The sequence below is a fragment of the Callionymus lyra genome, chromosome 11 (genome assembly GCF_982586985.1).
Source record: "Callionymus lyra chromosome 11, fCalLyr1.hap1.1, whole genome shotgun sequence".
Lineage (NCBI taxonomy): Eukaryota > Metazoa > Chordata > Actinopteri > Syngnathiformes > Callionymidae > Callionymus > Callionymus lyra.
Window position 1 is genome coordinate 1,931,145 of NC_141828.1, and position 16,768 is coordinate 1,947,912.

At 41.3% G+C, this 16,768-nt stretch overlaps 1 protein-coding gene across 4 annotated transcripts in view; it reads right to left on the reverse strand.

The window, feature by feature from the left end:
* Positions 1-16,768, reverse strand: part of ehbp1 (EH domain binding protein 1) — a 199,868-nt gene that overhangs the window by 84,328 nt on the left and 98,772 nt on the right. For 3 of the 4 annotated variants that reach the window (XM_087802014.1, XM_087802016.1, XM_087802017.1), the window contains 3 exons: positions 10,200-10,997; positions 6,707-6,748; positions 6,492-6,635 (listed from right to left, as the gene is read on the reverse strand). In XM_087802014.1, the coding sequence (XP_087658140.1) occupies positions 6,492-6,635; positions 6,707-6,748; positions 10,200-10,997 (984 nt within the window). The remainder of the gene's footprint in view (positions 1-6,491; positions 6,636-6,706; positions 6,749-10,199; positions 10,998-16,768) is intronic. The other variant, XM_087802015.1, reaches the window with a different exon arrangement.

Consider the following 16,768-nt stretch of genomic DNA (forward strand, 5'->3'; position numbering starts at 1 on the left):
CCCCCTCCCGAGTGAACAAGCCCCGCCCACCTCCATGTCCAGGACACGTTCCACGGAGCAGAGCAGAGAAAAATGTTTGGAATGTTACGGTGAAGACGTTTTTTTCTTACTTTTTAAGATCCAATTCAAATGTCAAGGTAGTTAAGATAAGAACAATATTTTTTATAATTGTTGTGTATTTATTTAAAACTGTCATCGACCCCAGAATATGATCCACAGTAACTACAAACTCACAATGAGTTTTCCTGTTCATCGTCTGATGCAGAAGTGAAGACTTGGGGCCACATAAGTAAGTCATTTATATTTATAGAGCTTTTCCAGACCAGGGTCACAAAGCGCTTAAACAATCAAAACAATACTCAATAAAATATATACTTTAAAAGATCAAGATAATACCGAGACAAACACAGGAGTCTCAGAGAGTCAAGGAAAAAACCTGCATGAATAAAAGTGTCTTCAGATGTTTCTTGAAGGAGTCAGTAGATCATCAAACACAGATGTTTCTTGAAGGAGTCAGTAGATCATCAAACACAGATGTTTCTTGAAGGAGTCAGTAGATCATCAAACACAGATGTTTCTTGAAGGAGTCAGTAGATCATCAAACACAGATGTTTCTTGAAGGAGTCAGTAGATCATCAAACACAGATGTTTCTTGAAGGAGTCAGTAGATCATCAAACACACATGTTTCTTGAAGGAGTCAGTAGATCATCAAACACAGATGTTTCTTGAAGGAGTCAGTAGATCATCAAACACAGATGTTTCTTGAAGGAGTCAGTAGATCATCAAACACAGATGTTTCTTGAAGGAGTCAGTAGATCATCAAACACAGATGTTTCTTGAAGGAGTCAGTAGATCATCAAACACAGATGTTTCTTGAAGGAGTCAGTAGATCATCAAACACAGATGTTTCTTGAAGGAGTCAGTAGATCATCAAACACAGATGTTTTTTTGAAGGAGTCAGTAGATCATTAAACACACATGTTTCTTGAAGGAGTCAGTAGATCATCAAACACAGATGTTTCTTGAAGGAGTCAGTAGATCATCAAACACAGATGTTTCTTGAAGGAGTCAGTAGATCATCAAACACAGATGTTTCTTGAAGGAGTCAGTAGATCATCAAACACAGATGTTTCTTGAAGGAGTCAGTAGATCATCAAACACAGATGTTTCTTGAAGGAGTCAGTAGATCATCAAACACAGATGTTTTTTTGAAGGAGTCAGTAGATCATTAAACACACATGTTTCTTGAAGGAGTCAGTAGATCATCAAACACAGATGTTTCTTGAAGGAGTCAGTAGATCATCAAACACAGATGTTTCTTGAAGGAGTCAGTAGATCATCAAACACAGATGTTTCTTGAAGGAGTCAGTAGATCATCAAACACACATGTTTCTTAAAGGAGTCAGTAGATCATCAAACATAGATGTTTCTTGAAGGAGTCAGTAGATCATCAAACACAGATGTTTCTTGAAGGAGTCAGTAGATCATCAAACACAGATGTTTCTTGAAGGAGTCAGTAGATCATCAAACACAGATGTTTCTTGAAGGAGTCAGTAGATCATCAAACACAGATGTTTCTTGAAGGAGTCAGTAGATCATCAAACACAGATGTTTCTTGAAGGAGTCAGTAGATCATCAAACACAGATGTTTCTTGACATGTTTCTTCTACTAGAGCGGCTCAGGTATGTAAGGTCACGAGTAAGTGGTTCCCAAACGTTCCATCAGCAACGACATCATGTTTAAACACCAACCTTTCCATCAAAAGAGTAAAAATAAATCATATATTTCACTGGTATTTACTCGTCGACAGGTTTTTCTGAGCGACCTCGACTGAGACGAGCGAAGTGAGTTTGAGACGAATGTTTGTTTTGAGAAAATAATTTATTTTCTCAAAACAAAACACATTTCCTACAGTGATCGTTCATGGAAAATAAATGATATGAATTATATTCACCAGAACTATGGGGTTGTTGACGAGAAAATCAATCTTTATCTTAAACCGTCATCAACACGTCTATGACAAGATCCGATATTTTTCATGTTCTTTTGTCGTCGTCCAGTTGTCGTGTCGAACTGAAGATCATATACAGTCGTCAAGATCATTCGTGGTCAGAGCTAAAAACACCCAATAATTACGATTATTTTGATTTTATTGAATATTTAATTGAATAAACAAAACAATCTGTAGATGATGCAAGTCTGGTTCCAACAAGGACAAGGACAGACATCTGCGTAAGTCAACTGATGAACAGATTCTCTCTAGACGACATAGAACCGAGGTAACTTTCCACAACCAACAAGTGGCATTGTAGTATCGTAGCATTGTAGTATCATGGCATTGTAGTATCGTATAATTGTAGTATCGTATCATTGTAGTATCGTGGCATTGTAGTATCGTATAATTGTAGTATCGTATCATTGTAGTATCGTGGCATTGTAGTATCGTGGCATTGTAGTATCGTGGCATTGTAGTATCGTGGCATTGTAGTATCGTGGCATTGTAGTATCGTGGCATTGTAGTATCGTGGCATTGTAGTATCGTGGCATTGTAGTATCGTGGCATTGTAGTATCGTGGCATTGTAGTATCGTGGCATTGTAGTATCGTGGCATTGTAGTATCGTAGCATTGTAGTATCGTGGCATTGTAGTATCGTGGCATTGTAGTATCGTGGCATTGTAGTATCGTGGCATTGTAGTATCGTAGCATTGTAGTATCATGGCATTGTAGTATCGTATAATTGTAGTATCGTATAATTGTAGTATCGTGGCATTGTAGTATCGTATAATTGTAGTATCGTATCATTGTAGTATCGTGGCATTGTAGTATCGTGGCATTGTAGTATCATGGCATTGTAGTATCGTATCATTGTAGTATCATGGCATTGTAGTATCGTATCATTGTAGTATCGTGGCATTGTAGTATCGTATAATTGTAGTATCGTATCATTGTAGTATCATGGCATTGTAGTATCGTATCATTGTAGTATCGTATAATTGTAGTATCGTATCATTGTAGTATCGTGGCATTGTAGTATCGTATAATTGTAGTATCGTATCATTGTAGTATCGTGGCATTGTAATATCATAGCATTGTTGTATCGTAGTATCGTGGCATTGTAGTATGAAAGAGGAAAGTACAAGTTTTCAACTCATTTGAGGTTTAAGTTCCTGTGACTTCAACTCTCTTGGTCTTTGAATTAAATGAGATCAAAGATGTTGAAAAAAAAACCATTTAAGATTTTGTCGACAACAGTTTGTCACAAAGACGTGAATAAGAAGCGGTTGACGGTGACGCTGGAGCGTTGATGCTCCTCAAACCACGAGTGTTCCTCAGACGCTCGTGTCACATTAGACACTCGCTGTCGTTTAATTCAATTATACCATATGCATGTTAAACAGCAGCTACTTGGAGGGTTAGATGAGAAAAAGCCTCTCCAGCTGATAACACACACACACACACACTCACGCTAATCAAAACAAGACATCAAGTAATCTAATCTGAATCACTAACAATTATCAGCGTGTTGGCCTCGAGGCCAGTCGTATTCCTTTGATCAATGATTTCTATTAAAAAAAGTGTCAACAATTCAATATCCCTCGCTTTCCTCCTTCCTTTATGCATGAGTGTGTGTGTGTGTGTGTGTGAGGCCTTGTTCACCAATTGTCCTTGGGAATACGTGAAAAGTGTGTGTGAGTGTGTGTGTGTGTTTGGTGGCGAACGAGTCGGCCATCTTGGAAGGTGAAGCGTCTTTCAAACTTGAATCATTTGCATTTCTTTCCTGTGAGGATTTTTGCTCGAATTATCTTTCAATGGTCCTGAAATATTCCAACATTCCAAGGACATCTTTAAAGGATTCGATCCACAAACACGTCCAGGAAAATATTGTTATTAAAAAAACCAAATGGTGTTTATTTCATTTACCCGGACATGCCTTCATCTTCAACACGGATGTCTCCCCCCTGCTGGGAACAGAAGGGATGGACCCAAGTACTTTTGCTGCGACCGCCACCTCGGCTGCACTCGTGTTCAGTCGAGCTTGCGAGTTTGAAAACTGTCTCTTCTACTCCGGTCGTCTTCGGTACAGAGACTTCGACTTCTTGCTGCCATGAATGTACTCGCGCTTCAGTTCAAGGTTTGACATCCGACGAGTCGTTTACTCACGAGTGTGACGGACAGAGAAAAGGATGAAATGTCAAAAGCAGTCGCGGACACAAGAGCAATGAAGTCCATCCATGCTGGACCCTCTGCAGTCCTCCAGGAGTCCACACTGACTCTGGGACCACATCCTGGACGTGCAAACTCATCCATCTCAACAGAATCATTAGACTTTCTTCACGGACAGAAATGTTTTTAGTTTTCAAGAACCAACTGTGATCGTTTCTATAGTTAGTGAGTGTTGCCTAATATGGATCTAATATATGGAACTATATCTACCACGTTTTCAAACATTTCCTGCTCTGGCATACGTTGATGTAGAAACACTAATTCAGCTTTAAAATGCAGGCACAAGTCCTGAGTATTTTAGTTTATGTTACCATGTGTAGTTTTTGAACTGTGACCCTCGGAAGACATCAAGTGATTTTAGAAGAATTCAGGGTTTTCTATGGCAGTGAATGAAGGAAAGTTGTTGCAGAGTTTTAGTTAATCATTTAAGTATTGTTGATTATTTCTTTCTTTTTGTTGGTTATTTACTTTTATTTATTTATTGAATGTCTTATTGAATGTCATTTAATGTCAACCGTATTCATGTTTTGCATCGTGACAATAAAAATAACTTGACATTCAAAGATTCAGACATTTTCCTTTTTTACTGTGACATCATATTGTAGCAGTGTAGAATCATGGCATTGTAGTATCATATCATTGTAGTATCGTAGCATTGTAGTATCTTAGCATTGTAGTATCCTAGGATTGTAGTATCGTAGCATTGTAGTATCGTAGCATTGTAGTATCCTAGGATTGTAGTATCGTAGCATTGTAGTATCAGATCATTGTAGTATTGTAGCATTGTAGTATCCTAGGATTGTAGTATCGTAGCATTGTAGTATCAGATCATTGTAGTATTGTAGCATTGTAGTATCCTAGGATTGTAGTATCGTAGCATTGTAGTATCAGATCATTGTAGTATTGTAGCATTGTAGTATCCTAGGATTGTAGTATCATAGCATTGTAGTATCTTAGGATTGTAGTATCCTAGGATTGTAGTATAGTAGCATTGTAGTATCATGGGATTGTAGTGTCATGCCAGTGTAGTATCATAGCATTGTAGTATCTTAGGATTGTAGGATCGTGCCATTGTAGTATTGTGCCATTGTAGAATCATAGCATTGTAGTATTGTATCATTGTAGTATCGTGACATTGTAGTATCATGACATTGTATTATCGTGCCATTGTAGTATTGTATCATTGTAGTATCGTGGCATTGTAGTATCGTGCCATTGTAGTATCGTGGCATTGTAGTATCGTGACATTGTAGTATCGTGGCATTGTAGTATCGTGGCATTGTAGTATCGTATCATTGTAGTATCGTGGCATTGTAGTATCGTGGCATTGTAGTATCGTATCATTGTAGTATCGTGGCATTGTAGTATCGTATCATTGTAGTATCGTATCATTGTAGTATCGTATCATTGTAGTATCGTATCATTGTAGTATCGTATCATTGTAGTATCGTATCATTGTAGTATCGTATCATTGTAGTATCGTGGCATTGTAGTATCGTATCATTGTAGTATCGTATCATTGTAGTATCGTATCATTGTAGTATCGTATCATTGTAGTATCGTATCATTGTAGTATCGTATCATTGTAGTATCGTATCATTGTAGTATCGTATCATTGTAGTATCGTATCATTGTAGTATCGTATCATTGTAGTATCGTATCATTGTAGTATCGTATCATTGTAGTATCGTGCCATTTTCGTCACGGGGTGAAACACACAACAACACTCTTGGGTTCTAGTTATTGTTGTCATTTGATTAAAGCGTTCTTGTGCTAAAACTTAAATAAATAACAAGCAGTTCATCACAGAGACAACAAACATCATGACAATAGAAAATTAATACATTTAAAATCAGAAAAATTATCTCTTGGCTTTGTTTGTGTTTTGAAAGTCGTGGAAACGAGTCGTGAAGTTGCAAAATAACTCAGAATTCAACTTTCAAGTGAAGATCTTTGACAACGATTCAGAAACGAATGAAAATGAAAGTGTGATGAAGAAGAAGGACGAGCAGGAAAAGAAAAGCTTTTCTTGCGGCGAGTGATGAGACCAAAGTGATTAATTTTATCAGCCATCTGAGGTCAAAGGACTGAAAAGCACTTAGTTCAACTTAAATTACTGAGATAGAAAAACCACTTGATGAAAATGGCGTGAAAGTTAATATTTGGGTTAATTTAGCTCCATCAGATCCAGAAGATCATTATCCATGAAGAAAACATGTTTCTCGACCTGGTGTCGCCTCAGGGTCTCGAGATGTTGGACTTACGTCGCTGGCGCTGCTTCCCTTGGACGAGGCGACGGCGGCGCTGGTCGTGTTCTTGCTGCCGGCCTTGAGCGCGGCGTCGCGTCGAGCTTGTTCCAGCAGAAGTCTGGCTCGTTCCTTCAGCTCCTCCTGACGCGACAGCATCTTCTGGTCGAGATCGAGGCAGTGACTTTCAACATGAGCTTCAGGAATCCAAGGACAAACGTTCATGAACTCACCTTCTCTGCCGGCGGACTCGACAGTGACGGAGGGATCGTCTCCTGGAAGACAAAACTAGTTTACAAAACCGTCTTTCACAAGATTGATGACTTTTTATTCTTTTATCATCTTCTTTTCCACTGGATTTATCTCGGTTCCTTTTCATTTCTTAAACAGTTGCTTCCAAAGTCATCCCTTTAATCGTGTGAATCCTGAAGACTCTCGTACGATCCACGGTTTCTCTTCTCGCCTAAACTTTTACAACATATTGTCAGAACTTTTCATCTCGTCTCAGTTGTTTTCTTATAAGATCGTGAACTTCCAAAGTGTAAACATGTCCGTCTTCACCGTATGCTAACGAGCTAAGTTGTTAGCATCATTTATAAAGTGTTACGCATGCGTGTACAAGGAGGTGGATTTATTATTGATTTGGTGATATCACGACGCGCCGGCGGCTCCTCTCTGATGTCGCTCACCGTATGCTAACGAGCTAAGTTGTTAGCATCATTTATAAAGTGTTACGCATGCGTGTACAAGGAGGTGGATTTATTATTGATTTGGTGATATCACGACGCGCCGGCGGCTCCTGTCTGATGTCGCTCACCGTATGCTAACGAGCTAAGTTGTTAGCATCATTTATAAAGTGTTAAAAACAAGTGTAGACCTGTCCGTCTTCACCCTATGCTAACGAGCTAATTTGTTAGCATCATTTATAAAGTGTTACGCATGCGTGTAAAAGGAGGATGATTTATTATTGATTTGGTGATATCACGACGCGCCGGCGGCTCCTGTCTGATGTCGCTCAACGTATGCTAACAAGCTAAGTTGTTAGCATCATTTATAAAGTGTTACGCATGCGTGTACAAGGAGGTGGATATATTATTGATTTGGTGATATCACGACGCGCCGGCGGCTCCTCTCTGATGTCGCTCACCGTATGCTAACGAGCTAATTTGTTAGCATCATTTATAAAGTGTTACGCATGCGTGTACAAGGAGGTGGATTTATTATTGATTTGGTGATATCACGACACGCCGGCGGCTCCTCTCTGATGTCGCTCACCGTATGCTAACGAGCTAAGTTGTTAGCATCATTTATAAAGTGTTAAAAACAAGTGTAGACCTGTCCGTCTTCACCCTATGCTAACGAGCTAATTTGTTAGCATCATTTATAAAGTGTTACGCATGCGTGTACAAGGAGGTGGATTTATTATTGATTTGGTGATATCGCGACGCGCCGGCGGCTCCTGTCTGATGTCGCTCACCGTATGCTAACGAGCTAAGTTGTTAGCATCATTTATAAAGTGTTACGCATGCGTGTACAAGGAGGTGGATTTATTATTGATTTGGTGATATCACGACGCGCCGGCGGCTCCTGTCTGATGTCGCTCACCGTATGCTAACGAGCTAAGTTGTTAGCATCATTTATAAAGTGTTACGCATGCGTGTACAAGGAGGTGGATTTATTATTGATTTGGTGATATCACGACGCGCCGGCGGCTCCTGTCTGATGTCGCTCACCGTATGCTAACGAGCTAAGTTGTTAGCATCATTTATAAAGTGTTAAAAACAAGTGTAGACCTGTCCGTCTTCACCCTATGCTAACGAGCTAATTTGTTAGCATCATTTATAAAGTGTTACGCATGCGTGTAAAAGGAGGATGATTTATTATTGATTTGGTGATATCGCGATGCGCCGGCGGCTCCTCTCTGATGTCGCTCAGTTTCACAGGAAATCCATGCAAGTCCCGCGAGACTGAGCGTTAGAAGAGATATTTTTCTAACATCACGTCGGCACCGAAGCGCGGAAATAAACGAAAGAGAAAATATGGCTTGTTGTTGGACTATAGATACCTCAGCACGGACTCAATACTATTAATATTTACTAAAGTAGAAAATTGTTTATCTATTCACTCAGTCATATCTGGTGAAGCAGACGAGGACGCCTCCTGCCAGACAGATAACAGCTGATCAAAAGTGTCATGGCCGTCATAACCTCCCCCCCCCTCTTCTCCACCTGCCCTGTGACCTTTCCTCGTGTAAACAGGAAATGGCAAATCTGGGATAAACGCACACACCAATATATTCACTCTATTTTTTTTTTGTCATCGCAGTGGCCGCCGTTCGTGTGAGCGACAAGATGAGGTGAGCTGTGTCGCAAAGTGTCGCCACGCCTGAGCAGCCACAGCTCGCGCCACCATCAACTGGAGGGATGAGGAATATAATGAAAAATATAATGAAATGTCAAAACAGGGGTTCTCCACGGTGTCGGCGTGTTAAAGGCCCGGCTTTTTTTTCACTCGTCTGAACCTCGGTGACGGCGACAACATCTAACACGAAGGGATTCGGCGACGGTCATCTGCCGCGGTGACAAGCGTGAGGTTTAAAGCTTAAGCAAGTTTGAAAGGAAATGGAAACAACGTCGTCTAATGACAGTTGTTGTGAAAGTTCCAGTCGAGGATGTGAAGGAAATAAAAAGGTTTCTCTTCCAACGACAAACACGGTTGACGGACGAAGTCGTAACTGATTTCATTCGTTTTCAAACCAAAATATGTCCAAACATCAGCTTTAAAAAGCTGCTGGAATCACGGTATCCTCTCGTCCTCAGTCATAGACATGATCTCATTTATTCCTTCTTTAGCTGTTGAGGACGTAACGACTGCTGCCATCTAGAGGCCGGATGTTATAATTGCAACAAAAAAATGAACTAGCAGTGAATATTTGTGTGTTAATCGTAAATTAAAATAAATCAAATTGTATAATTTTAAACACAATGTATTCGAGTATAAAACCTAAAATAACTAATCGATCAAAAGATGCTGATGTCAAAGATAAGATAAGGATCAGAGAAACTAGATGTAAACAACTATACAAAGGCTTTTGATAACATTGAAACAGAGACAAAGGGATTTAATGGATATTTAATCCTGATATTAAATAAATATAGTTAAGTGGGTTTAGAATAGAGGTCAGGGGTCAGGGGTCAGCGACCTGCAACTGTGTGACCTGAAGGGCTACAATCATATTTTTACACACCGTTAAAATGACTTGATATGTAACATTATTGATAATAAAGAATATTCCTCTAATACATTAAACACACTTTAATTCGTTAACCCATGTGCGGTCTCTGGGCCGGGTCACCTTGACCCAGAGAAACACCTGCTCGAGTGCCAACAAAACTCCCATGATGCCTTTCTACACACTGCTCTATTGAGTGACAGTGAACTGTATTTTAATACTATGTCTATGATGCTGTGAAAAAAGTGGTCGACAGCTGTGATTGGTTGGCTGGGCGGCAAAGCATTTTGGGAAGCTGGTCAAGGTCACTGGTCACACCTCATATGTTGAGTTTTTAAGTTCAAATAAATGTTGATGAATAATTGTTGTTAAAATGTAACAAATGTATACTGTATATACTTTAATGTGTGATGGTTTCAGAAGGATTTAAACAATTTAACAACAATGATCCTCGTGACGACCGTCAGTGATGTTGATGTTGACAGATGTTTTACCTCCTTCACGTCCGAGTGGTTGTGCGGCGGCGAGCTGGTCTCCGAGGTCGGCTCAGACTCGGCGTGACGCAGACTCGCTCTTTTCTTCTTGATGAGGTCGGCGTCCCGGTTGTAAGAAAAGCCCAGTTTGTGGTGCGGCGGGCACGAGGGCGGGGGGCACGAGGGCGGGGGGCACGAGGACGGCGTGCACGAGGGCGGGGGGCACGAGGACGGCGAGACCTTCTTGGACGTGGACGCCGCCTCCGACCCGGCGCCTCGGTCCTGGTCCTCCACCTCCTGCTTCTCTGGCTCCTCGCGCTCGGCCGCCGCCGGGAGGTCACCGAGGTCCAGCGTGATGGCCTTGAGCAGGACTCGGTCCTCTGAGGTGGTCTGGGCTGATGGCGTGGACGTGAGGAGGGTCGTGCGGGGCGACGGGACCGGTGGCGAGGACAACACAGATGCTTCGGTTTCTGTCGCCGCTTCCTTCTCCTTCCAGTCCGACTCCGTTTGCGTTCCGTTGTTGTCGCCGGCGTCGAGCGCCTGGTTGTCGGGCGGACGCTGCTGGACGTCGTTGAGCTCGGCGTAGAACTTGTCTTGACCGATGGACGCGTTCGTGTCCGAGTCAAAGTCGCCCACTTTGTAGGTGCTGCGGCTGCTGTTGGCCTCGATCTGCACCACGTTGAGTTCCTCTCCTGAGAAGTGAGCCCGGATCTGGTACAGGTACGTCATCACCGTCAGCTTGTCAGGGATCGCCAGCAGAACCATGTCTGACGGCTCCAGCAGACGAGAGATGCCGAGGCTGGCAAACACATCGTACGCCTGTCCAGAAACACAGAGGAAAACACATCAACAAACAACAACTGAACCTTTAGCATGAACTTTTATTTTCTATTCATCGTGTATATAACTATTTTCAACTATAATCTAACAATTTTCAACTATAATCAAACAATTTTCAACTATAATCCAACAATTTTCAACTATAATCAAACAATTTTCAACTATAATCAAACAATTTTCAACTATAATCAAACAATTTTCAACTATAATCAAACAATTTTCAACTATAATCAAACAATTTTCAACTATAATCAAACAATTTTCAACTATAGTCTAACAATTTTCAACTATAATCAAACATTTTCAACTATAATCAAACAATTTTCAACTATAATCAAACTATTTTCAACTATAATCTAACTATTTTCAACTATAATCTAACAATTTTCAACTATAATCTAACAATTTTCAACTATAATCTAACAATTTTCAACTATAATCAAACATTTTTCAACTGTAATCAAACATTTTTCAACTATAATCCAACAATTTCAACTATAATCAAACAATTTTCAATTATAATCAAACAATTATCAACTATAATCAAACAATTATCAACTATAATCAAACAATTATCAACTATAATCAAACAATTTTCAATTATAATCCAACAATTTCAACTATAATCAAACAATTTTCAACTATAATCAAACAATTTTCAACTCTAATGTCCTAGAGGATCATGGGTAATGGTAACACGTGTGTTATCACGCCGCACAGACTTGTGTACAGACAGTCCTGACAGGTCACATCATGTCTCTGATAAGAGTCGCAGATACACAGAGACACACAGTGTTTAATCCTAAATGTGTGGCTGGTGTCGCTGCTTATCTCTGATACATCAACCTCACTCACGCCGTCACGCGTGTAATTGGTCTGATGAGAAAATACACCTTTGATTATCAAGCAACACACGGATGCCATCTCTCCATCACGAGAGAGAGAGAGAGAGAGAGAGAGAGAGAGAGAGAGAGAGAGAGAGAGAGAGAGAGAGAGAGAGAGAGAGAGAGAGAGAGAGAGAGAGAGAGAGAGAGAGAGAGAGAGAGAGAGAGAGAGAGAGAGAGAGAGAGAGAGAGAGAGAGAGAGAGAGAGAGAGAGAGAGAGAGAGAGAGAGAGAGAGAGAGAGAGAGAGAGAGAGAGAGAGAGAGAGAGAGAGAGAAAAAGAGAGAGAGAAAAAGAGAGAGAGAGAGAGAGAGAGAGAGAGAGAAAAAGAGAGAAAGAAAGAGAGAGAGAGAGAAACCAGGTAAATAAATTGATAATTAAAAGATAAAGAAAGACACAACATCCATTCCTCTGCCATGTTTATACACATTAGTTAGAACTTTATGTATTTAAAATTGTTTTATTTACATACATACATTTATTTACATTATATTATTATTATTATTATTATTATTTTTACATACGCACCCCTACCTTCCTACACACTCCTACACTAATCATTGTATCAGGTGCAGTTGATGTGTTTCTATAGTTCAGTTTCTCACACTTGAAGTTTTCTATACATGGTTAAGAGACTCTTGAAGTATTTGTGCGACAGAAACTGAAACCTTTCAGACAAACATTCAATTCACTCTCAGAAGAGAAATAAAAACATTCTACGACACATGTTCCATCGCTGACCTGACATCTACACACATCTACACACATCTACACACACCTACACACATCTACACACATCTACACACACCTACACACATCTACACACACCTACACACATCTACACACACCTACACACACCTACACACACCTACACACATCTACACACACCTACACACATCTACACACATCTACACACACCTACACACACCTACACACATCTACACACACCTACACACACCTACACACATCTACACACATCCACACACATCTACACACACCTACACACACCTACACACATCGACACACATCCACACACACATCCACACATCCACACACACCTACACACATCCACACACATCGACACACACCTACACACATCCACACACATCTACACACATCGACACACATCGACACACATCCACACACACCTACACACATCCACACACACCTACACACATCCACACACACCTACACACATCTACACACATCGACACACATCCACACACACCTACACACATCCACACACACCTACACACATCCACACACATCTACACACATCGACACACACCTACACACATCCACACACACCTACACACATCTACACACATCCACACACACCCACACACATCCACACACACCTACACACTTGTGTAACGGATGTGTTACGACCTCACACTGGACCAGCAGCGAGAGTCAAAACTAAACCTGTGGTGAACAAAGGTGTGAAGATCGTCTGCTCTGGTGAACGACAAGAAAAGAAGTGAGTCAAAGAAAAGAAGATTTTTCTATCAAGTCTTTCAAAGAAGAACAGATGCAATAAAGGAGGAAAACAAAGGTTCATGTTCTCTCAGTTCACAAGAGTCTGGTTTTGTTCGTCACTTAAGTGGACGTTCAACGAGAGTGAGTTCAACAAGAGTGAGTTCAACTGAGAGTGAGTTCAACGAGAGTGAGTTCAACTGAGAGTGAGTTCAACTGAGAGTGAGTTCAACTGAGAGTGAGTTCAACGAGAGTGAGTTCAACGAGAGTGAGTTCAACGAGAGTGAGTTCAACTGAGAGTGAGTTCAACGAGAGTGAGTTCAACGAGAGTGAGTTCAACGAGAGTGAGTTCAACGAGAGTGAGTTCAACTGAGAGTGAGTTCAACTGAGAGTGAGTTCAACTGAGAGTGAGTTCAACTGAGAGTGAGTTCAACGAGAGTGAGTTCAACGAGACTGAGTTCAACTGAGAGTGAGTTCAACTGAGAGTGAGTTCAACTGAGAGTGAGTTCAACGAGAGTGAGTTCAACTGAGAGTGAGTTCAACTGAGAGTGAGTTCAACGAGAGTGAGTTCAACGAGAGTGAGTTCAACTGAGAGTGAGTTCAACTGAGAGTGAGTTCAACGAGAGTGAGTTCAACTGAGAGTGAGTTCAACTGAGAGTGAGTTCAACGAGAGTGAGTTCAACGAGAGTGAGTTCAACTGAGAGTGAGTTCAACGAGAGTGAGTTCAACTGAGAGTGAGTTCAACGAGAGTGAGTTCAACGAGAGTGAGTTCAACGAGAGTGAGTTCAACGAGAGTGAGTTCAACTGAGAGTGAGTTCAACTGAGAGTGAGTTCAACTGAGAGTGAGTTCAACTGAGAGTGAGTTCAACTGAGAGTGAGTTCAACTGAGAGTGAGTTCAACGAGAGTGAGTTCAACTGAGAGTGAGTTCAACGAGAGTGAGTTCAACTGAGAGTGAGTTCAACTGAGAGTGAGTTCAACTGAGAGTGAGTTCAACTGAGAGTGAGTTCAACGAGAGTGAGTTCAACTGAGAGTGAGTTCAACTGAGAGTGAGTTCAACTGAGAGTGAGTTCAACGAGAGTGAGTTCAACGAGAGTGAGTTCAACTGAGAGTGAGTTCAACGAGAGTGAGTTCAACTGAGAGTGAGTTCAACGAGAGTGAGTTCAACGAGAGTGAGTTCAACGAGAGTGAGTTCAACGAGAGTGAGTTCAACTGAGAGTGAGTTCAACTGAGAGTGAGTTCAACTGAGAGTGAGTTCAACTGAGAGTGAGTTCAACTGAGAGTGAGTTCAACGAGAGTGAGTTCAACGAGAGTGAGTTCAACTGAGAGTGAGTTCAACTGAGAGTGAGTTCAACTGAGAGTGAGTTCAACGAGAGTGAGTTCAACTGAGAGTGAGTTCAACTGAGAGTGAGTTCAACGAGAGTGAGTTCAACGAGAGTGAGTTCAACTGAGAGTGAGTTCAACTGAGAGTGAGTTCAACTGAGAGTGAGTTCAACTGAGAGTGAGTTCAACGAGAGTGAGTTCAACTGAGAGTGAGTTCAACTGAGAGTGAGTTCAACTGAGAGTGAGTTCAACTGAGAGTGAGTTGAACTGAGAGTGAGTTGAACTGAGAGTGAGTTCAACGAGAGTGAGTTCAACTGAGAGTGAGTTCAACGAGAGTGAGTTCAACTGAGAGTGAGTTCAACGAGAGTGAGTTCAACTGAGAGTGAGTTCAACGAGAGTGAGTTCAACTGAGAGTGAGTTCAACGAGAGTGAGTTCAACGAGAGTGAGTTCAACTGAGAGTGAGTTCAACTGAGAGTGAGTTCAACTGAGAGTGAGTTGAACTGAGAGTGAGTTCAACGAGAGTGAGTTCAACTGAGAGTGAGTTCAACTGAGAGTGAGTTCAACTGAGAGTGAGTTCAACTGAGAGTGAGTTCAACGAGAGTGAGTTCAACTGAGAGTGAGTTCAACGAGAGTGAGTTCAACTGAGAGTGAGTTCAACTGAGAGTGAGTTCAACTGAGAGTGAGTTCAACTGAGAGTGAGTTCAACGAGAGTGAGTTCAACTGAGAGTGAGTTCAACTGAGAGTGAGTTCAACTGAGAGTGAGTTCAACGAGAGTGAGTTCAACTGAGAGTGAGTTCAACGAGAGTGAGTTCAACTGAGAGTGAGTTCAACGAGAGTGAGTTCAACTGAGAGTGAGTTCAACTGAGAGTGAGTTCAACTGAGAGTGAGTTCAACTGAGAGTGAGTTGAACTGAGAGTGAGTTCAACGAGAGTGAGTTCAACTGAGAGTGAGTTCAACTGAGAGTGAGTTCAACTGAGAGTGAGTTCAACGAGAGTGAGTTGAACTGAGAGTGAGTTGAACTGAGAGTGAGTTCAACTGAGAGTGAGTTCAACTGAGAGTGAGTTGAACTGAGAGTGAGTTCAACGAGAGTGAGTTCAACTGAGAGTGAGTTCAACTGAGAGTGAGTTCAACTGAGAGTGAGTTCAACTGAGAGTGAGTTCAACTGAGAGTGAGTTCAACTGAGAGTGAGTTCAACTGAGAGTGAGTTCAACTGAGAGTGAGTTCAACGAGAGTGAGTTGAACTGAGAGTGAGTTCACTTGAGAGTGAGTTCAACTGAGAGTGAGTTCAACGAGAGTGAGTTCAACTGAGAGTGAGTTCAACTGAGAGTGAGTTCAACTGAGAGTGAGTTCAACTGAGAGTGAGTTCAACTGAGAGTGAGTTCAACTGAGAGTGAGTTCAACTGAGAGTGAGTTCAACTGAGAGTGAGTTCAACTGAGAGTGAGTTCAACGAGAGTGAGTTCAACTGAGAGTGAGTTCAACTGAGAGTGAGTTCAACGAGAGTGAGTTCAACTGAGAGTGAGTTCAACTGAGAGTGAGTTCAACTGAGAGTGAGTTGAACTGAGAGTGAGTTCAACGAGAGTGAGTTCAACTGAGAGTGAGTTCAACTGAGAGTGAGTTCAACTGAGAGTGACTTCAACTGAGAGTGAGTTGAACTGAGAGTGAGTTGAACTGAGAGTGAGTTCAACGAGAGTGAGTTCAACTGAGAGTGAGTTCAACTGAGAGTGAGTTCAACTGAGAGTGAGTTCAACTGAGAGTGAGTTGAACTGAGAGTGAGTTGAACTGAGAGTGAGTTCAACGAGAGTGAGTTCAACTGAGAGTGAGTTCAACTGAGAGTGAGTTGAACTGAGAGTGAGTTCAACTGAGAGTGAGTTCAACTGAGAGTGAGTTCAACGAGAGTGAGTTCAACTGAGAGTGAGTTCAACTGAGAGTGAGTTCAACTGAGAGTGAGTTCAACTGAGAGTGAGTTCAACTGAGAGTGAGTTCAACTGAGAGTGAGTTCAACTGAGAGTGAGTTCAACGAGAGTGAGTTCAACTGAGAGTGAGTTCAACTGAGAGTGAGTTCAACTGAG